The sequence below is a fragment of the Ischnura elegans genome, chromosome 9, assembly GCF_921293095.1.
Source record: "Ischnura elegans chromosome 9, ioIscEleg1.1, whole genome shotgun sequence".
NCBI lineage: Eukaryota > Metazoa > Arthropoda > Insecta > Odonata > Coenagrionidae > Ischnura > Ischnura elegans.
The window spans coordinates 22,288,427-22,310,781 of NC_060254.1; the positions used below are offsets into that span (position 1 = coordinate 22,288,427).

Genomic DNA, 22,355 nt, shown 5'->3' on the forward strand with positions numbered 1-22,355 from the left:
CTTAGAGGCTAAACATCCAACTCTTAACTTCTAAGAAAAATACCATAAATTACCATAAGGGAGGGCTTTATAAATACCAAACTTAATAAATACCATAGAAATCAGGAAAAAGGGAATCTTGTCTATGATGCTAGAAAAATTTATGTCATGGTGAACATATCAAATTAATTAAATCTCTATCGGCTGGCTGATACTCTCACAGATGCAGTTGATCTGCCTTTGGAAGAAGATTAATTTAATGTAAAATCATTGCAATTGTGCTTTTAAGGAACTTGAGGTTCTTATAACATTGCATTACATAACATTGTTCATACTTTTCTTCTTAAAAATACTCTGTCTTTTTCCTCCATAAATTCTATAAATTTCCCCCTCCCCTCAAAATACTCTTGTTTTAAATTTGACTTCCATGCAAGCTACTCAAGATAGTCTGCAAGAACTATGATCTGTATTTCCTAGAAAAACTTGAATCCAGGTGAAGAAGACAGGGATTGCCTGAGTAGAGCAAAAATTTTACTCTATGATCGAAAGGAGAATCCAAAAAAAAGTCAGAGGAGATGAAGATTTTTGTCCCAAATTATAAATTTGCGAATCTTGTAATGACCCTTAGTGGGGAAACAATCGTCCAGGGGAGAAGCAAATTAGCATCGAGGGAAGGAGAGGATATTATAAATTCACATCTTAAATATCAAAGCAATAATTCTCCTGATGATGCTTCGTGAAACAAGAGTGAACACCTGAGCTCACAAATAGGCTGCTCAACTTCTCAAGCTCTTCGCTATGAATAATTAAGAGCCTTAACCCTTTTGCAGATAAGTTGATCATATCTCAAACTCATGATGAGTGTCACTGCTTCTCAGCTATTCTTCAGCCTTGCACATGAGCCTCGAGTGGCTTACGGTAGTTTTCTCATGTGAGTGATTCCTTTCCCCATTAACCCATTAACGCCTAGCCGTACCGAATGGTACCGGCTGGTAGTGCAGTGCTAAACGTAACTTCTTTGTTATTTATCGTAATTTATTAGGGTTTTTGAGAGTTTTAAATTGATAAGAATATTTTTAAAAACATTTTTCCGAAAAGTTTGCTATTTTAAAGCCATAATTAACTCATTTAGAGCCGTTTAAAATTTGTGAATTATCAACTAGTCCAAAAAAACTGAATTTTCAGACCAAGCATTTCGATTTTCTTTACTTACGCCTTATATATTGTTAATACAAATGTTTTATTACGAAATTATGATTGCTATAACGTGTATATTTCATATAAAGTACTTATGGTTATTTGATGTGAGCCTAATATTTGGGATGTAATGATGCAAAACATTTTGGTGGTACCACAGTTACCACTTATAGAGGTACCATAAGGCGTAACTATTAATATGATTTCTATTAAGATGATATGAGGAATTTCATTGATATTTAGATACATGATCACCACAAAAATCGCAGAAACTTTTTAATTCAGGCGTTACCGGGTTAAAAGGTTTTCCCTGAATGAGTGATTGAACCAAAACTCTTATCACATCACCAACTCATAAAAAGTGTGTGAGAACTTAAGCATTTTCTTATTTTATACTTGCGAGAGATGGGCTGAATTAGCTGAACCCTTCTCTTTGGCCACTTTTCCTCTTTCCAATACACCTCCAACCCCTCTCCTTTGATCGTTGGTTTCCCCTTTAGCCATGCCATCCCATAGCCATCTTCCATCATGCTGTTCTTTGGATCCCCTTCTTTTTCCTCCACAATTGCTTCCACCAATATCATCTCTAAACCCTGTATCATCAGTACGCTTTCATCATCATCCCCGTACTTTCTATGCTATTTTAGTGAGGTTATCCTGTTCTTTTCGTGTACAACCTCTCTGTTGGGCTGCAAGTGCTTTACCTTCAGCATACAGAAGAGGGCCTCTTTAGACTCAATATCTTCAGCCCCCACTCTTCTTCTGTTGTTCAGGTCTCTTAACTCAAGTTGAATTTGAATTAAGAATTCGTGTTTTAGAAAATAACTTAAACTTAATTACACTCAAGCTAGATTAACTGTAGTAAAATTTACAAAATATCGTGTTTACCTAAACCATATTCATTAATGGTCTCCTGCTCATCAAAAACTAGCATTACTGGATTACAGTATTTCACTCTGAAGTATGTTTACAAGATATTACACTTTAAAAATGTGACACAGTGGTGGTGGACATCGTGGAACATTGCAACATAGTTTGAGTTGGGACTTGAGTGAGGTCTCATAATACCAACATGTGTGTGATTGTTTTTCTGAGTGCTAGTGTGTGTACAACTGCCAACATAACTAGGCATCCTTGAAAGGGTCACCAAAGCCCTGTGAAGAATCCCAGGTTATGAACCAGTAAGCCATAGTAAGGTCCTCTCAGCCCCCACAAAAGATCCTGTTTTGGTTGTATGTTAGCAAGCGTATTAGGGTGGTCCTTATTTTTAGAATTTCTTTTGGAACACCCCTTCATTTTGTGCCAATAGGTGTAAAAACATATTCTGTAAAATATTATTGCAATTGGATTATGGAGAGATGTGCTGCATCACACTCAAAGTTGAGAATTTTTGGCTGTTTTTCGGATATGAATGGTAATAAGAAGGCGCTGGTATTTTTCAACTGATTTTCTATGGTATATTCGACCTTTGACGTGCTGCACCTAAAATATTTTTCAATTGTGACTAGTGGTTCCCGAGATAAGGCCTCAAAAGTGAGCGCATGCCACCCCAGGCAGACATTATGGTTGGCACACGGGTTGCATACGATCAATTTTTGTTTAGCATTCTCACCCGCCTTAAAGGCCGTTTTACATGGGGCACGGAATTGATCAGGTTAGAACTGCCTTCATTTCTAAAATGGCATTGAATTGTGCAAATGCAGGAACGAAATTGGAACAGGCACTATTTTGTCATCTCAACCATGCATTCTTGCATGTGTCCTAGCAATTCACCGCTTTACACGATGCAATTTTTACTGTGCACGTCAGATTGTGCAAGTATGTGCCCCATGTAAAACGGCCTTTAAAACATAAAATTCTTTAGATAAACTTTAAACTTCGTCAATATAACCTTGAATGCTATTTTTATCACTGTTTATTGCCAGAACAGTCTAGTATTTGGGCTTAGTCATTTATTTTCCATAGGTTTTGAAATATTTAAAGCAGAGGAACAATGGTGTTTGAAGACTTCCCGAACTTTGGGTCGAATGCTGATTGCAGCAATTGACTTGGCTAATGAGACGAGTTCTCAGGTATGCCATCGGGTCCAGGTTTTGATTTTGAGAGAAGGTGGGGTACACGAGAACTCTTCTTATCAGTCAATTTGCCCAAAAATCTTTAAAAACTGGGACCATGTCTCTTCCAATACATGACACCTGTCAATTTTTGTGGTTGGTCCCCAGGACTATGTCTGTGACCTTCTGTCAGCTCCCCTCTTCCATCATGTTTACTCCTTTTGTGCCTGATTTTTGAGCAAAATAGTTGAGCCTACCTCCCATTTAATGTGTTAAGCTTATGTTAAAAAACTGTGCTTTGTTGTGCCCATCAATGAATAGAATAATTATGTCTCTGCAACCAATTTTTCTCTATTGAGAACTTTTTTTAATGTCAACTTCGTTTTTTTTTCAGAAAAAGGGAAAGGAATGACTAGAGGGAAGGCCCCTTCTCCTCTCGATGTAAGTAACCATAAAAATACATCAGTATTTAGACATTTATTTTTTGGAACATATATAACAGCTTGCTTTATTGGTCAACAAATCGGAAAATATCAAATTTAAATGCTTCATAAATGACACAGGATGTAGAGGTCAAAATGCTTTTTTATAGAAACCTAGGTGGTTGCAGTTGCAGAACCGTGTCAATTTTACCCATGAAGTGTTACCTACTTACCCTTTTATTACCTGGGCACAGCCTTATTTTTATAGAAGGAAATCCAGTGACCTGTGGTTCTTTTTAAATGGAATAGTAGGTAATGATATTTTTTAGTGTGTAATCAATGTAGAACAGTGAAATAAAAAGTCATTATTAAACATCCAGAACACAGCTATCGTTACTGGTATAAAATCATTTTTTTCCTTCCAATGCATCTTATATCACGAAATATGAATTCCTTATGAAAATTGTGGACATTTTAATATTGTTAAACTTTTAAAATATATTTATTTTCCCCTAACTACATATTGCTAAAATTATGAAAATCTAATGACGAGCTAATCTCGTCATTGCACCATTTGGCATCAGAAGTTCATGACGAGCTAGACTTGTCATTTCAGAGCAAGGGGATAATCACCTGTGCCTGTAAATGTGTCTCAGTGGCGTACCTTCTCTGGACTTTTTAATAAACCACACATTCATCCACATCACTTCCATAACTCCGCCTGGCTTTCTTTCTCTCAAGTCCAATATATTGACAAAATATTTTTATGTTTACTGAAATAAATTACATCAATGTAATAAGTTGTAGCAAATAAAATAATGTACTATGTAAGAGCCGATATATTGGCCCGCCGAACTTTTCGCCAGAGTAACAAAAGCAGATAAATTGGCCTGCTGCACTAAAAGGGTTGAATGTCCCATGTTTTCTCTCCCTGCTGACCCTACTCCGTCTGCTGTCAATCAGCTGTGGTATTGATGTGTACAGAATCAATGAATAATCTGTGACCTACTTTTAATGTAATGATACTCGATGTTGAAAGTCTCCAATATTATCTGGGCTAGAATTGGAAGGAACATAAGTATTTTCCAGGCCTATGCTTTTGGACCTTCGTTAGTTTTGCCTTATATTCTTGGGGGATCTTCATCATTGTTTATTTTTTGGGTAGATAGGCATTTCATTTTGTGTACCCCTTATGCCTGTAAATCTGGAGGAACAAGATTTCGAACTAAACTTCGACAGGTCTCACAAATATCCTGCAATGGTAGGCAAACCCATGTGACAAAATTATGGAAATTTTTTTTGTTGACTTCTCATTCCTCTGGGGAACAGGTACTTCCTTTACTTATGGCAAGTGTTATTTACTTCCTGGGGAAATATCTATTACCCATTCATTCAACCTCCTTCCACTTGAAGATATACTGAATGCATTCATTCGTACCCACTCCACAGCCTCTAATGCTATAAGTATGCTTGTGATAGGGACTTAAATTGAGTCTTTGGATGGGAAAAATGCTTGCTGTTAGTTATTATTTGTTATTATTATTAGTTGGTGAGGACTATTTATTCCTATTGGATAGTGGAAAGTCAGTGGGAAACTATGCTAAAAAATATTTCAACTGAAAAATTCTCTGGAGACTTCAATGAAACTTCAGGGAATGCCCTGTGTATTGGCAATCAGTCAGTTGACAGGTCATCAGTCACTTATTCATTCTCAATTCTACAAATACATAATTTAGTTGCAGAGGTTGGGTAATCCATAGGTACCTGCATGGTTACTGAAGAAATTGTCTTTGCCATTTAGACACTCTAATGCAAAGGCATCCCAATGTCATATATTGTGTGTAGTTATGGTGTTAGAGGCCGTGAACCATAGGTTTGTGTGAAAATCTCGGGATGAACACAATGAACAAGGGAACATTATCGCAAATTTTGTGGAAATTATTACAGATTGCCCCTCTAGGGTGGAGCAAGTGTATAGCAAAGCAGCCATATTATAATGGATATTGCTGATATCTTCAGAGTTGCAGCATCACTTTCCCACCTGCATTTGCTAGGCTTAGGTTGCTTGGACAATTAAGAATGGATATCTTTAAGAGCGACACAGAGAACATAATACTAGAGCCCCACTATATTTCCTGGTCCGTCAGAAGCTATGAATTAAGAGAGATGTTTTGCGGAATGGATAGATATGGGAATTTGTTTTTCCCCTGAACTATACTTAAAGGACTTTAATAAATGCTAGTCGTAATTTTGTTAAAGTATTTCCTATTTATGTGTTAATGGCTGGTGTCCTAACACCCCCTGCCACACACCTTTTAGTTGGCTTGTGCGGTAGTATGTAGATATTGATTTCTCACTGTGAATCTCAAGGAACCCTACTGCCAAAAACCAAATGAATGTTACAACTTTCCACTAATCTAAGGTGCTTTATTATATGCTTTCATTTGGATCTTCCTCGTATGTTATGGACATTCTTTTTTGTTACCCTGGTTAGATATTATCATCCTTTAAACCAATATTCCAATGTAAGTAGGAGTCTGCTGCAGCTGCCATATTTGTGACTCACCTCTTCAGTCTACGTAAACACCTTTTTCTCATCCTGTGACAATGCATCCCACAAATCAGCTCCCTACAACAAACCCTCTTAGTAAACTAAGCGTCCATTTTCCTGGTCCTGTTGAATTCGTTATTTGGAGTTATAACTACCAATTTATGAGGAAGGCCCAGAGGAAAGAGAGGGTGGAAAATTTCATCAATTGAAACAACCTACGAATTGGAGATACTTGGCCCATGTTTAGATGGTAAAAATGTGAAGTGATGCCCCACCCAGCCAGACATTTTGGGTGGTATGCAGGTTGCCTGAACTCATAATTTGTTTATCATTCTCACTGCAAAACCTAAAATAATTTAGATAAACTTTAAATTTCCTAAATATAATTCTAAGAGTTTCATCATTGGTTATTGCTGAAATAAGCTAAGTTGCAGTGACTTTTTTCTCCTTAGGTAATTGTATCCAAATTCAGCCTGAATGTTTTTTTTACAAAATATTAAACATTTTAGGGCTTCAAAAGCACTGGTTAATACCGTATAAGCGTGTATAAGAGGCGCACCTTTTTTCCCAGAAATTGCAGCTGAAAATGGGGGTGTGAAAAAAAAATTTCCATGGCTGCAATTCTATTGCAGTACTCCTGCGAGAGCTTTTATACAAAATAGTTCGTGAGTAGGAATAGCATCATAGAGCAACGGCGTATGCGAAGAGTGGATCGGAACTCTTTTTACTCCCTCTTATGCCACTATTACCGCCGCAGTTATCAAAATTTCCTCTTTCAATTAGTAATGAAAGAGGAAATTTCGATAACTGTCGAAATTCCAGGCATACGTCTGCAACACCGCACGATAGGATAAAAAAAATGCCGCCAAATTTTTTTTCTTTATAGCTTTGATGCTCAAAATCTCTCTCTCTCCGTGGGGTGCGCCTCTTACACACGCTTATACGGTAGTATCCAATTTTGAAAAATTTTGGATCAGAGACCATGATATAAGTAGACAACTTTCCTGCGTAGGACGAAGTTGATCGTGAAAAGAGTAATTTTTAGCCTGCTACCCACAGAGTCAATTGAATCACAATATAGCTGAATTGTGAAGCCTTATTCCCAAAGTTTTTTCCATTCCGTTGTTGAGGTTGCTCCTGTGATAGCTGAAAAATGATCTTTTTTAGGTGGTTTGTTACTGAAAGTTGTATCATATGTTCAATCAAAACCCAAAGGTAGTGATTGTAACACCACATTTAGCTTTTAATAGAATGAGGAATAGTAAGGAAGGAAAATTTCAGAAGTGAGTGTTGAGGGAATGCCCAGTAGATGGATAAAGTGGTGGCAAAAATAATTGTGATTCCGAAAATCTTATTTCTGTTACTCCTTCCGAACCTTTTGTCTCCATACCATTTTTCCATGTATCTCATCTTGAAGTTTCCTCTCCTGCATCCATGTCTAACACTTTGTGTTCTTCTTGCTCTCCATCCACTTCACCTTTCCTGTTCTGCATACCCTAATCTCGAATGCCTCCAGTCTTTCCAGTCCCTGTCCCTCAGTATCTATGTTTCCCCACATAAAGTACCACACACCAGATAAGACTTTTCACTGAACTTTTTTGTTAACTTTTATACAATGATCATTTGATATTCTTTGTCTCCTCTATTAACGCAGTTCTATTCCTGATGCCTTTATTACCGCCATATCTGTTCTCCTCCAATGTGTCGGTCAAATAGTTGAACCCTGCTCAAGTTTGTGCTCACTTTCTTTTTTCTGTGAGTCCCTCACTCCTTGCTCATGTTGCTTTGCAAATCTCCATAAATTTGTGTGCTTATGATTAATCCTCATCCCATAATCCGTGCATCGTTAGGTTAGTACATCTGCTGAAACTTCTCAACGACTAACTAATACATGCCTCATAATCTCCAAACCCCTCAGATTTAAACATCATTTTGCCCTTCTTTAACTTGAAAGTGTGCAGATTTTCCCAAAATTTTCTATTTTATGTTTTTTTTTTTTTTGCTGCTGCCATTTTTTTGTACCTGTTTTGATTTTCATTATTCTTTCCCAGATGACGGAAAGTCGGAGTTTAGCAGGGGGAGGGCCCAAAACTCCCCCTGGAATTTCAAGGCATCGTTCAGAACGGGAGAGGAAGCTTGGGCATCGCAGAGTTGGAGTTGGGGGAGAGATTACCTACAAAAAGGTAAGGAAAGACTTTATTTGATTTAGACTAGATGTTGATATTGACATTGTACTAACTACTTATCTCAATATAAAATAAGTCATAGAGAGATAGCTATCATCATATTGCTTGTGTGTTTGTCCATTGTAATCATGATTATTATGGATAAAATGAAATGTGTGTTGATACTTCTTATTCATTGGTCAGTTTATGTTTCCCTTGCTATATTTTGGCAAATGATAATTTGCTCTCTGTGACATAGTAATTGTTTGTCATAATTTTCATTCAATGCTGCGGAGTATTTTTAAGTATTTCTTCACTCGTTTACTAATCTTAAACCCTTATTTCTTTGTATTATAGATCCAGACTACCCAGATCATGGGATCGATTCAGTTGGGTATTCAGCATGCTGTTGGAGGGTTAGCGTCAAAACCAGAGAGAGATTTACTCATGCAAGATTTCATGACTGTTGAAACGACAATATTTGACACAGAAGGTTCTAACCATACTCCAGCTCACCATTATTCAGATTTCAAGTTCAAAACATATGCACCGATTGCATTTCGATACTTTAGGGATCTCTTTGGAATTCAGCCTGATGATTTCTTGGTAATTGTCTTCTTTCCTGGTGTATGTTGTTGTATTTTATTACTAATTTACGATAGGTATTTGGTAAATTTCCATTTAGGTAGTGCATTCTAAACTGTTCATGAGATAATTAATATTGCTAACTCTAAGATTCCTTAAGTCTCTTCTTATCTTATTCCTATTATCAACCATGTCATAAATCATATTGTGAGTTTCATTTGTTTATTGTACAAAGGAGAAGAGCAATATTTTACATTATTCAGCGGGACTTGCAAAAGTTTCATTGGCAGTTTTATAACACTTATTCTCATTGAAATTATATGAAGCAGTGGAAATCATATTGAAATTATGGTTACTTCAATTGACGTTCACCCTACACTTAGGTTGAAAACATGGTACATAAGTTGGCCATGGCCAAACCACATTTTTGAGCCAGCTTCCAATTGTTCTTGGGGTACGTTCAGGCCTGAAATCACAATAGGGTGGTTTCCTTCATCAAAGAAAACGAAAGGCATTGATTGCGATTCGTTACCCAACATTAGTGTATTCATAATATGCAAATTATTTGGTTTTAGGAAACCCAATTTAGACGAATAGCAATGGTCAATTTTAACCGCATTTGAAAAAAGCCAGATTGGCGCCCATGCGATGCCACTCCACGTGACGTCACAGGGACCTAGTTTCTATACGAGTAGATAGCAGTTTTACATCGTTTGAGATAACCAATGCATGCATGAGGCACAGAGCTCAAGGAAATATCTCTTAATAATCACCTATTAAAACTGGCTAAGGTCGGAAAGTTTTTTTCGTTTGATAAGGTATTAATAATCCTTATTTAAGCCAAGTGCTACCTGCTAGCATGGTACTCTGCTACCTGCTAGCATGGTACTCTGCTATCTGCTAGCATGGTACTCTGCTACCTGCTAGTAGCCTGCATCGCAGCGGCACACATATCCTTGCCCCAAGGTAGTGGGCATAGCCTCTCACACGATGGTAGTGGGAACCAGAATGATATCACATGGGCTTTTCCCAGCATTCATACGTCGTCGCATACATACAGCCGTTGCGTTTTCATGCGCTTGAAATTTTTCACATTTCATTTAATCGCAAGAAATAGATATCGTCATTTAAAAATCTAAAAGTGTGAAATGCGTACTCCAGGAGTAATAATCTTTCGATTTAGGCAATAAAAAATACATATTAGGAAACCACCGTATTATTTGAAAGAATTTAGCAGATTGAAGCGGTAGATAGGTAATGATACAAAAAATCTTCTCCATTGAGCCATATTGCTGTAAGTTAGAATTAAGAAAAGACAGAATTTGCCTCCCCCCCACATTTCATGAGTTTGTGATGCCATTAGTTTCAGTTCATTAACTCATTCAGGAGAACAGCTCATTTGGGGAAAGAATTGCTCCCATGAGTGTAAACAACCGCAAACCACTTGAGGTCAGTTAGTGAGGCTGCTGTTTTCTCACCAAAAATAGCTTGAAAAGTTGGTGGTAGTTACAGAAATAGAAAAAATATGTATCTGATTATTATTTTAAATTCTGTCTGATTGAACAATTTTAATAACTGGTAAATCAGTGGGGTGGTACGACAGCATAATATCTCAGAACGACACCACTACCGTCTCAGCATGGGTTCCTCCTCAGGACCTTCAGTCCCATTTTTTAAGCTTAGCCAGGAGTGAGTGGAAGGAAGTTTGGGAGTCAGTCTTTATAGCAAACTCTGCATCATGAAGCCTGGTATCCGCCCATGGCCCGCCAGCAGTAGGGATCATCAAAGGCAGGAGGGAGCTGTAATCCACCTAATGATTGAGCACGCCATGCTCACTGAAGAAAAAATACATACTAGTTGTGACACCTGTGATTCACTACTGACAGAGAAGTGGTACAAGACCAGAGGATGACTCCGTGAGCCGAAACGCGTCGTACAAAATAAATTATTGTGGAATAGTGCTACCACCTTTCATTTCAATATGTCAAACTTCCACTATATAATGGCTGAATCAGTTGGACTTACTGACAGTGTGGCTCATCTTAACCGAGTGCAAGCAGTTAAAGGTGTTGTGTGGAAAGCATAAAATAAATGGGCAGCTAGAGAAATAATAATGAAGCAATTTAAAATGTAAAAAAAAATCTTGGACAGTTTTAAGAGATAATAATGAAGCAATTAACAGAGCATAATTAATATTTGAAAGAGTCAAATCTTATTGGTAGTGTGTAGGTGCAGCAATATGTAACGAGTAACTGATTTTTAAAAAAATGGGACAAGCATATATGACAGGGAGAGGTGGTGCCAACTAACTTATTGCATTATAGCCCACATTAAGTCAAACACTAAATACTCCTTGTACTCGGGGAACGAGGCCATTGCTAATAAATGTATTCAAACTATAGTGCTAATTAAGAAATTTGGTTTAAATCCTGTAACATAACATTTTTTATTATGTGTTGATATTATGAGGAATAAATATGGTTTAGCTAGACAGTTTAATGCTCTGTTTTAACGTTCCAGATCTCAATGTGTAGTGCACCACTTCGAGAACTCTCGAACCCTGGTGCCAGTGGCAGCATATTTTACCTCACCTCTGATGATGAGTTTATTGTGAAGACTGTACAGCATAAAGAGGGGGAATTCCTTCAAAAATTACTTCCAGGATATTATATGGTAAGATAGGACTAAATTGGAAGATATTGCTCTTTGTTTGATCTTTGTTCTATTGTTTCACAAAAGTGTTTGTCAAATTTATTGTTAATAATTTTGAGCTGTGTGGTAATTACATTTTAGTGGAGTATTTTTGACTTAGGAAGCATGGCCAATGCCTACTTTCTGAAAATGATGTCAAGGTGTTACGGGTGAAAGATTTTAATGCACACAATGTGTTATTTTCAGAATCTTAATCAGAATCCCAGGACATTGCTACCTAAGTTCTTTGGTTTGTATTGTTATCAGTGTAACTCAAAGAATGTGCGTCTTGTAGCAATGAACAATCTCCTCCCATCTGTAATAAAGCTGCACCAAAAATATGACCTTAAAGGTTCCACGTACAAACGTAAGGTATGTTAAATGAAAGAAGAATTGGAGTGCTCTCCCATCTGTTTAATCATCTTTTTGTATTTGTAATTTTTAATTCATTGCATAAATCCTGATGTAATTTGGGCTATTCATTTTTTTATGTTTTCAGGCATCGAAAACGGAGAGGACAAAAAGCTCACCTACATTTAAAGATCTGGACTTCATCGAACACCATCCAGAAGGAATATTTCTAGAGGCTGATACATACAGTGCTCTCGTAAAAACAATTCAAAGGGATTGTCGGGTGAGAATTCAAAAATACCTGTTTTACTGTCTACCAAATCAAAAATTATTATTTATTTTTACATTTAGAAAGCAATCCTTCATTCATGCGATTGGAAAATTTTAGCTACAGGGATCAGTAATTCATTATAAATTCTTTCTAAGTTGATTTGAAAAAATAAAAATGATTCTCGTAAAATTCCACATTACATCTATATATTTTTTATATTGGGAAAGCCTTATTACTTTCACACAATTGTATTACTTATTCAGGGTGGTTACATTTTGGTTAAATTAGGACAACCAAGGAAAGATAAGGGCATTTGAAATATATTGGGTAGGGAAAAGATGAAAATTGTGGTTAGACAGATTGTTTCCAGGATGTAATTACTCATTTGGAGGCAAGAAATTGAAGCCTAATAATCTTATTTACTCAGAAGCAACACCACGGATGATATGTTACTTAAAGAGAAACATAACTTGCATTCCTAAACAGCATTACCCACTGTTGAACGTCTTGGTTGAATTGGCATTTCTGGCACTAAGCCGCAAGGCTATCATACTGGAGAAATTTCAGAATGGTGATACCAAATGTTCACAGAGAAGCCAATTTTCGAATAAAGTTGGCTCATTAACAGCAGTTTTCAGGAAATTCATTTTACCACCTAAAGACAAACCCAAGATTGGAGATTGAAGAAATGAGATACCTGAGGAAAGTCATCCAAATTAACCCCATAATTAGTTAGCAAAATTTCACTAATGCCTCACGAAGGCTTCACACCCTGTGGGCCTGGGTTCAAGTCCTAGCAGTGGCAGAAACTTTTCAGAGATGGTTGTGTACCGGCTTGAGAGTAGTGTGGGGGGAACTTCCTGTGCAACACACTGTCCGGCAAATGGGACGTTAAGCCCTGGTTAAGCCTATCGTTACAACCTGGCTAATTCCAACACAAGATTTATATCCTCCCTCCCTTACCTCATGGTGAAAATGACCCCAGCTGTCGGTTAACTCCCTCTATCATGGTGAAAATGACCCCAGCTGTCGGTTAACTCCCTCTATATACCATACCATAAATAATACAAAGCACACGGCAGTGGCGTAAGTGTTGGGGGATGAGGGCATAGATCCCCCCAAAAGCCTCAGAGAAATGAAAAATAATATTTAAAACAATTGTCTAGTTTTGATGTACAGCAACTGCATCTGCAGATGTCAGTGATGAATGAACAAAAATAAATTAAGAGTGCGGAAAAATCTCCCATCTCTATAATGTTTACGCACTAAAAAAAGAATTTTCCCATGAAATTTAAGCAATAGTAGATTGAATCTACCGGGTATAGCTTCTCTGTCGACATTCTTCTGCGAATTCAGCATGTGGAACTTCAACTCACAAGCCGCGTGATTTGTCTTAACGGAATTATTTACTTTCCCATTTCTGATAATAACGCGGGACACTTTTTGTACTTCAATAAAATGTTTAAAAGCCATTTCTGAGTCGAAAGGAACTGCCTTATTTTTCATGTTTTGAATTTGACTATAATGATTACGTGACTACTGACGACACGAGTTATTCTCCAAAGGCATTCACACTAACTCTCGTTCTATTAAAAAATAAACGCCACCAGGCAGAGTTCATCTAATAGTTATTCAAGGTCCAACTATGTTTCATTGTTTCATTGTTCATCTATGTTTCATTCACGCACTGGTTGTGAGTTACAAGTTGGGTGAGTTTTGATCTGCATGCCGCGTGAGAAGCTTTCCCCCGGCGCAGTTCGTCACACAGATGTGGGATTAGCCCACGGAATGAGACCACCCATGCTGTTTTTGCCACCGTGTTGAATCGCCATCGATTTACGACCATGCTGCAGGTACGATAATCTTTTTTGGATGACCTTGGAAGCCAAAATTTTGGTTGGCAAGAATTTTTAATGGCTCATTTCGGCATTATTTTGCTGGGGTGATTGGAAACGTAACCTTGGAAAAATTCTAGAAATCTTCCGTTTGAGATCGATATTCCGTAGTTCATAATTCCGGATTGACGAACATCTACTGTAGTAAAAATTAATATCTAATAAACAGCATCACTCATTAAAACTTATTATTCTTTATTGGCATATCTATGCAATTAGCACATATTACTCCCGCTCCTGTGACTAAAATCTGCGTGTGTACCACAATCTTCTCATAGAGCAGTTCTCTGACAAGTCGTATAAGTGAGGTACAGGCGGTCCCCGACTTTCGTGCACAATGCGTTCCCGAAAACTTGTACGAAAGTCGAACCATTGACTTCCATACTAATAGGGTAGTTTCCTTTATCAAAGGAAACGAAAGGCATTTATTGCGATTCGTTACCCACCATTACTGTATTCATAGTATACAAATTATTTCGTTTTAGAAATACCGGTTTAGACGAATGGCTATGGTCCATTTTTATCCTCATTTGAAAAGGGCCAGATTGGCGCCCATGCGATGGTACTCCACGTGACGTCACAGGGACCTAGTTTCTATACGAGAAGATAGGAGTTATACATCGTCTGAGGTTACCAATGCATGCATGAGGTGTAGAGCTCAGGGAAACATGTCTTAATAATCACTTATTAAAACTGGCTAAGGTCGGAAAGTTTTTTTCATTTGATAAGGTATTAATAATCCTTATTTAAGCCAAGCGCTACCAGCCAGCAGGGTACTCAGCTACCCGCTAACAGCCTGCGTCGTATCAGCGCTCAACTCGCCTCAAGGTCACCTCACAGGGCAGCAGCGGGAACCAGAAATACACCATACGGAAAGATTTCCCGGCATTCATAGTTACGCGTCGCGTTTTCGCGCGCTTGAAATTTTTCACTTTTCATTTAATCGCGAAAAATAGATATCGTCATTTTAAAATCTAAAAGCGTGAAATATGTACTCCAGGAGTAATAATCTTTCGATTTAGGCAATAAAAAAATAATAGGAAACCACCCTATTAGGGGTTACGTTCCATAAGAGCGGAATATACGTACTAAAACCTTTTTTTTTCACCGATTTTATTTCAATCCACTAAATTTTAATAATATGTTAATGAAATTCCTCAAATCATCCAATTTCTTCCGAAAATACGCAGAAACTGTGAAGAAAAGTTTAAAAAACAAGAACTCCGTTGGCTATCGAGTGAAACTTCCTCTTGCTGTTTAAGTTGACATTCCACTTATTACATCCACTATAAATAAAAAGACGTATCAAGAAGCATAACAAAATGTAATTGTTGAACCCGCACTCTGGATACCTTTTAATTTTCACACCAAAATTCGACATTCGGCAGGCGACATTCGTGATCGCATATATTTCGCATGATATTCAAAAAAGACAAACGGAATTCAGGTGATATTTCGTGCAATATCGCAATATCGTTGCTGAAGGTGCACTTGTATTAAGCAGCACTCAAACGAAAAAAACACAATTCAAAAGAAGATCTTACTAGTTTTATTGAAAGCTATTTGATGATATCTAGTCAACTTTTTTTTAAAAATCTCTCCAATGAAGGCTTTCTTATCTCTTGATGAAGGAGCCTATGTAGCAGGCAGTCTCTCTCCCAAATAAATTACCTAGATTAGAGTCAACTACCAACAATTCCCTTCATTGTATGCATTCGTATTGTTTGCATATACTGAAATTTGAAACAATTGAATGTTGGGATGCGCAGTTAACATCGCGGGAATTTAAAAAAAATACAGACCAATGTCTGAAAGTCCGAATTTAGCGTATGGAAGTCAAGTAAAAGGTGTCAATTTTGAACGTACGAAAGCACGAATTGTACGAAAGTCGAGGACCGCCTGTATTTTATTCCATTGGACTGGAAAAATACGTTTCGTGACCGAGGTCGTCGTATAAGTGAAAAGTTTCATAACTGAGGTTGTAAATATATGGGTTCATATGGGGTTATTCACCAGACTAAAAAAAATTGGTGTATAAGTGAGGTCATCGTATAACCGATGTTCTACTGTATGTTTATGAATTTTGTTTTTATTGGTTCTTAATAAATGTTATCTAATAACCAGAGCAGAGTGTTGAAAAGCTAGAAAAAAATTTACTCGCATTTTCAATTCATAAATCTTCATCAGAGACAGAGTAGAATTTTGAAGTATAGTTGAACCTTGAACCTCCCCTACAGGAAGGGACACCAATGAAACAACTTCCCTCCTGAGTGAAACTGTTAATACTAAGAAAGCTATCTAAATGAGCCTCTGATTTCCAAAACCTCTTATTTTATTTATAAATGACGTATGTAGCTGATCCCTTGATGTTATTCCCCCCCTCATTGTGGAAAATTCGATCATTTTGTTTGGATTTCTTGAACATTTTAAAATTATAATGACACCATCTTGATTTTCTGTATCGTCGTGAAGTTTTGAAATGAGTTGCCAGAAAATAAATTTACTCGAATGAATATTTATAACTATTGCTTTATTTTCAGGTGCTAGAGAGTTTCAAGATTATGGACTACAGCTTGCTTGTTGGTATCCATAACTTAGATCAAGCCGCTAGGGAAAAAGCTGTAAGTACTTCAAAATCTGAATGGCAAGTTTGGCATTGCCGTAAAGTGTGTTCTATCGATGGACTTTTAGTACCTTATTCTTCTTTATTGAGTTTGACAGTTAAAAATCATATTTTTTACTAAAATTTATAACTATTTGATGCTTTTTTCAATGAAGAAAGAATAAGTTTCAAGTGAAATACAGAATTTAGTTTTATTGTAAGTCTCTTGTTAATGAGTATGCCTTTATGCCTGAAATCTCTGGGAGGAAAGTACTGGAGAAGATGATGTATTCAAGTTCAAAATACTTGTTTTCATGGTGGTTATGTTTCCATCAAAAAAACTCTTTATTTTCATAAACCCAGTGGAACCCTAAATGTCCATGGAAATATGTAGGACATTGCCCCCATTGGTGCAAAATGTGAAAACCATCTGAGTATAAATTATGCTTAAGACTACGGAATTTGTTTCAATTTCACCTTCTTTTCAAATATGGTTGTGATTTTTAATTTTCTATTTGAAACCTCAACTAATTTCTGCCCACAATGTATGGATTTGGAAGATATAATTTCTCAAATTCTATATTCCTCGGCTTCGTGATTTAAAATTTTTTAAAAATCTTTTACCTTACCAATTACAAATATGGCTTTTACCAAACAATTACCAATACCCTTGTGCTCATGGACTTCGGACTTCCCCTCTCCGGTGCAAATCGCACCTTACACCATTACAACAGCATCGTGGAAAACAAACAAAATCCCCGGAAAACGTGGATTACTCAGGGAATTATGTATTTAATTGCTACACATTGGACACCCTGGTCTGGGAAAATCATCTTGATATTGGAGTGGCCACCCTATAACTTCATCCTCCGGGTTTTCATGTTTGAATTTTGTGTTGTTGCAGGAGAAGAGGACTCAAGAGAGGCAGGACAGGGGGGAGGGTAGTGGGGCGGGGGGCTCATCGGGGGAGGGAGGCAGTGGAGCTGGTGCCGACAGTGGAGACGACAAGGGCAGCACAAGTGGGGCTGCTGGGGCCTTGAATCGTAGTCGCTCAATCAATAGGCAGCGTCTCGTGGCTCATTCTACTGCGATGGAAAGCATCCAGGCAGAAAGTGAACCAATCGACGAGGAAGAAGATGTTCCGTAAGTTTTAAGCTAAGCCACCTGACATCCTTTAAAAATTGTGACTCACTTATTTCATATTTACTTTGTGTAACTGCTTCATAATGGAAATAATGAGCATAAGTACTTCATTTTTTGGCATATAAAACTTAATGATACAACCCCGGCTTTCGTAGAGGATCAACATCATCAGGTACATTCGTATGTAATCTCGCCCTTTAAATAGCGAATAATAAATCTTGAAGTTAGGGGTAGAAGGAGAGGGGAGAGGAATTAGGTCTTAGGGGTGGCTTTCATCTAACCCATGTTGTTTTATCGGGGATATCCTGGCACCAATGGGTCTCCGTGCACAGCGGGGGTTGGCGAGTGAGCAAAAAGAATGCAGAGGTAGGAGGGATCACATTATCGCTGTATTTTCTGAGAAATTCATGCCCACTGGCCGCTGACGATAATGAGCTGATAAGGCTCAAATGAGGTCGCAGGGAATTTCGAAAGAAATTTTTTGAGAACTATGAGTGACGATGAATGCATTGGGATTCCAAGAAAAATATTTCTTGGTATATTGACTCAGATATGGGCTCAAAGGGATAGCTTGAACACTGGGTATTCAGTGGCGGATACAGATGGGGGGCGAAGGGGGTGCGCGCCCCCCCCTTGCGGGTCCGCCCGTATTGCCGAACATTGCAAAACCACAATTGTAACTTTTTTGTATCATAAGATGGCATTGTCTTTTACATGTTTATAGTCACTTTAAATAAAATTTTCTATACTTTTGCTGTGATTTGACTGTGATCTTTTATTACGATAAAAGTAAAGATAACTCAAGATATGTTGCGCCCCTCCCCTTGAGTTTTTTCTGTATCCGCCACTGGTATTACAGTATATAGAAGGGACAATGTTCTGTTCCATCTGCTTTTACTATACCTGTGGTTGTCTGTTGAACAATCGTTCCCTCCAAATGACCTGAACCCACATTTGCAGCCTAAGTTGCTCACTATCGCCAGTGGTCATAGTGCGTGAAATTTTCAGAAAATATTACAATAGCGTGGTATTTCTTCCGTTCCGATGTTTAGTGGTTATTACACCTTAGCTAAAAATATTACTGGAGTAAAGTCGCGTCCCTTTTGTGCGTCAAACGATGTCCCGGAAGCGTTTTGTTGAACCTAAAATGTTCATACGCCTGGCTGGTAACAGAAGTTTGGACAACAGGGATAAGTTTTCCAAGATAGGTCCATACTTTGCGAGCTCAACCAAATATTTCTACGGTTTGATGCAATTTCTCATAAATTATCTTTTGACGAGAAGATGATGCCATATTTTGACGAAAGTAAAGGAGCAATTACTCATTATCAATAGCAGACACTTTGTTACTTCCGCGATATAAAAATTCCTATTAATTGACCGGTTTCTTTATATTTTCTGTACTTTATAATGGTGTAATAGCCGCAACCGGTCAAATGGTATAAATTTTTATAAATACTTTGTGGAAGTCACAAAGTGTCTGTTATTGATAATATGGAGCCTTCCACCACGTACAAGCTTCAAGTTTCGGTTTGAGCAACTACCCTTATAGTCACTAAACTTGCCATAATGTCGGACATAACGGATATATAACATAAAATTAGTTTGCGAAATGCAGTAAGGAAAGACAAGGTTGGCCACAATATTGTTCGTGACGAAAAAATTCATGACGAAGATGCTGAGTTTGTGGCAGCCAGAAGATTAGTGATTACCAAAAGTGCAATATTCATTTACATACTGATTGCTCTTCTAAATTTCATGAACAATACAAAGTTTAATCAATGTTTTGGGTTAAATATATATTTGGGTTATAATAAAAAAGAATTATTTGCAAAAATAAAAGAGTTCCGAAAAAAAGGCAAAACGGCTCATTTGACCCGGGGAACTCCTAATGTTGCGTATACGCAACGTTTCACCATCGGCTAACTAAAAACAATAAAAATATAGAAATCGATAATTTGCCTTATTTGAGCCTGTTTTATTGCTAATTCATCAAAATATTTGGAATTTTTAAGTTATTAACATGCTTGGGATTTAATGGGTTCTCAATCATAACATATCATTTATACAAAACTAAATGATATGTAACTGCAATGAAACAATAATTTCTACATAAGCTGCATTTACTGGGTATAGCTCAATGGAAATCAAATTAAGAAAGTTGGATCTTAAATGACAGTAGTTGCTTATCGTTTAAACAAAATTAAGAATTAATTCTGCTCTCTAGAATTTTTTCGTGAGTAAAGAGGTAAATTTCATAAAAAATAATATCTTAAAATATTGTCTTTCAGCGTTGAGGTTATCTGTTTGAAAAGTGATCCAAGGGAAAACAATTTTCGACTGCCTAGCCCTTGCTCTTCAAATTCATTTGGCAGTTTTTTGTCGTCTTCTCATTGTCATTATCGTCCGAAGTCAACAACATCCATGTGTGAAACAAAGTCCTTGGCTGTTGCATGATGCAATTGAGGTTTGATATTTTTCCCAATATAGTAAGTCCTCCATACGCAAGCAAGATGCCTTCCGAGACCTTATTATACGTAAGTTGATAACCCTATGCAAGGCATTGAAAAGTGTGGTTATCCTACAGAATGCAATACTGCATTACAATTTTGTGTCAACTCGCGATTGGTAAGTAGAGGTGGGTTAAACTGTTCATTTTGATGAACAATCACTTTGAACCTGTACAGTAAAAAGAACAGTTCAAAATATCTGTTGGTGGCGAACAGGCAGGGTCATTCAGGTAGAAAATACTATTTATCGGACATTTTGAGTAAATGAAGGCTTAGTGTGGTATCATATGGTTTGTGCAGCTTGTCATAGTAATTTCAAGCAAATTATGTCCCGGGCCTTTACTTGGTCATCCGTGTGCAGGACAATATCTGCTGTCCACTTGTAGAATAACCCAGAATTAATATTTATCAACCCAGCGTCTGATGTTATTCGCATACATAAAAGTTTTAAAATGCTGCTCTTATGAGCAATTTAGACTTTCATACACAGGTAACTGTTCTTTATAAATATTTTTAGTATAAATGTCATTTGTGAATCTCTCTCTTAGATATATTAGGTATCTATCAAATATATATCGATGCTATTAACTGTCAATAATATTATGCATAAGACGGTGAGAAATAATCAGTTTCATTGCTAAATTTTTACTTTTGGTAGAATGTAAAAAACAGTGGAATCTGTTACACCCATGGAGTTCTGTAACATATTTAAATGTTAAACATTGAAAGCAAATAAAGAGTTAGCTATTTTGAGGTGTATTTACGTGCAATTAAGCTAAGTGGTCACAATGAAATACATAAAATGTGGCGATGTGAAAAACCTAATATCATCAAATAAAATCTCCGTCGGTAACATATTGTTTTAATTCCTTCGAAAATGGTGGATATATGCCTCCGTAGGCTTTCTTCGGAAGAGTACAAAGCGCTTCCCCTTCGATGTCTAATTACACTTCAAACAAGCAATTTGAGGAAAGTTGAAGTCAAATTTTTGTCTTTCAAAATCATAGGTTCAGACCTCTTAAAGCAACGGAAGGTAAAATATAGATTAACCCAGTTAAAAGTTAATTCCATTACGAATAATTTAATAGCAAAATGTATAGTGGATATAACATAGTTAAACAATTTATGTTTAACTTTTCTGTTTGCTGACATTCATTTTTGCATTAATATAACTAATCAAAATAAAGTTTTAACATAATGTTGAAATAAACTTTGAACCATAGCAAAAATTACGCACAGATAACCGAGCCGTAAATTGACCGCGAACCTGAGCCATCACATCCTGTTCATCGAACATGAATGTTCAAATGAATACGAAATCAAAATGAAAGCCAAAGCTCAAATGAACAGCCAGAGGAAACTAACGACCTCCAAAAACAGAATGCCTCTGAGAAAAGAATACCCTCCGCAAAATGAATGCCGAGGGGAAAAGAACGCCGTTCAAGAAATGAATACGCTGAGAAAAAGAACGGCTAAAACGAACCTAATATTTTGAACACCCGTTCGAACCGCTCAGCAGCTTAACTGTTCAATGAACAGTGTTCATATTTGTCGACGGAGGGGAATGGCAGAGAAGGAAGGGGAGGGGCTCAGTCGTCTATGATGCACTTCAACGGCCTTGGATGATCTGCATCGTAACTGCCATCTGTTGTGACCACTATGCACTTGCTGGAGCAAGCTGCAGTTCAAAAATACCTCTTGGTGAGCATACATGTTGGACTGAATACGCCGCAATTTTGCAGCGTTGAAGTATCTCATACTGAAGAAAGAACCATAATTGAAGCTCTTGGACACATTGCACAAAGGAGAATTGAAACATAGTGCTATGATTATGACGTAGTGTAGTGTATTTCCAACTGAATGCCATTGCTTATTCATAGAACTTCATAATAAAGTTCTTTTTGTAATCGCTGGGATATGGACCGAAATTTGTAATTTT

The 22,355-nt window shown here is 37.2% G+C and overlaps 1 protein-coding gene across 14 annotated transcripts in view; it reads left to right on the top strand.

The window, feature by feature from the left end:
- Positions 1 to 22,355, top strand: part of LOC124165797 (phosphatidylinositol 4-phosphate 5-kinase type-1 alpha-like) — a 105,047-nt gene that overhangs the window by 12,987 nt on the left and 69,705 nt on the right. For all 14 annotated transcript variants that reach the window (XM_046543300.1, XM_046543305.1, XM_046543299.1 and 11 more), the window contains exons 2-9: positions 3,625 to 3,671; positions 8,255 to 8,386; positions 8,726 to 8,974; positions 11,474 to 11,626; positions 11,852 to 12,016; positions 12,144 to 12,278; positions 16,702 to 16,782; positions 17,668 to 17,906. In XM_046543300.1, coding sequence (XP_046399256.1) covers positions 3,625 to 3,671; positions 8,255 to 8,386; positions 8,726 to 8,974; positions 11,474 to 11,626; positions 11,852 to 12,016; positions 12,144 to 12,278; positions 16,702 to 16,782; positions 17,668 to 17,906 — 1,201 coding nt within the window. The remainder of the gene's footprint in view (positions 1 to 3,624; positions 3,672 to 8,254; positions 8,387 to 8,725; positions 8,975 to 11,473; positions 11,627 to 11,851; positions 12,017 to 12,143; positions 12,279 to 16,701; positions 16,783 to 17,667; positions 17,907 to 22,355) is intronic.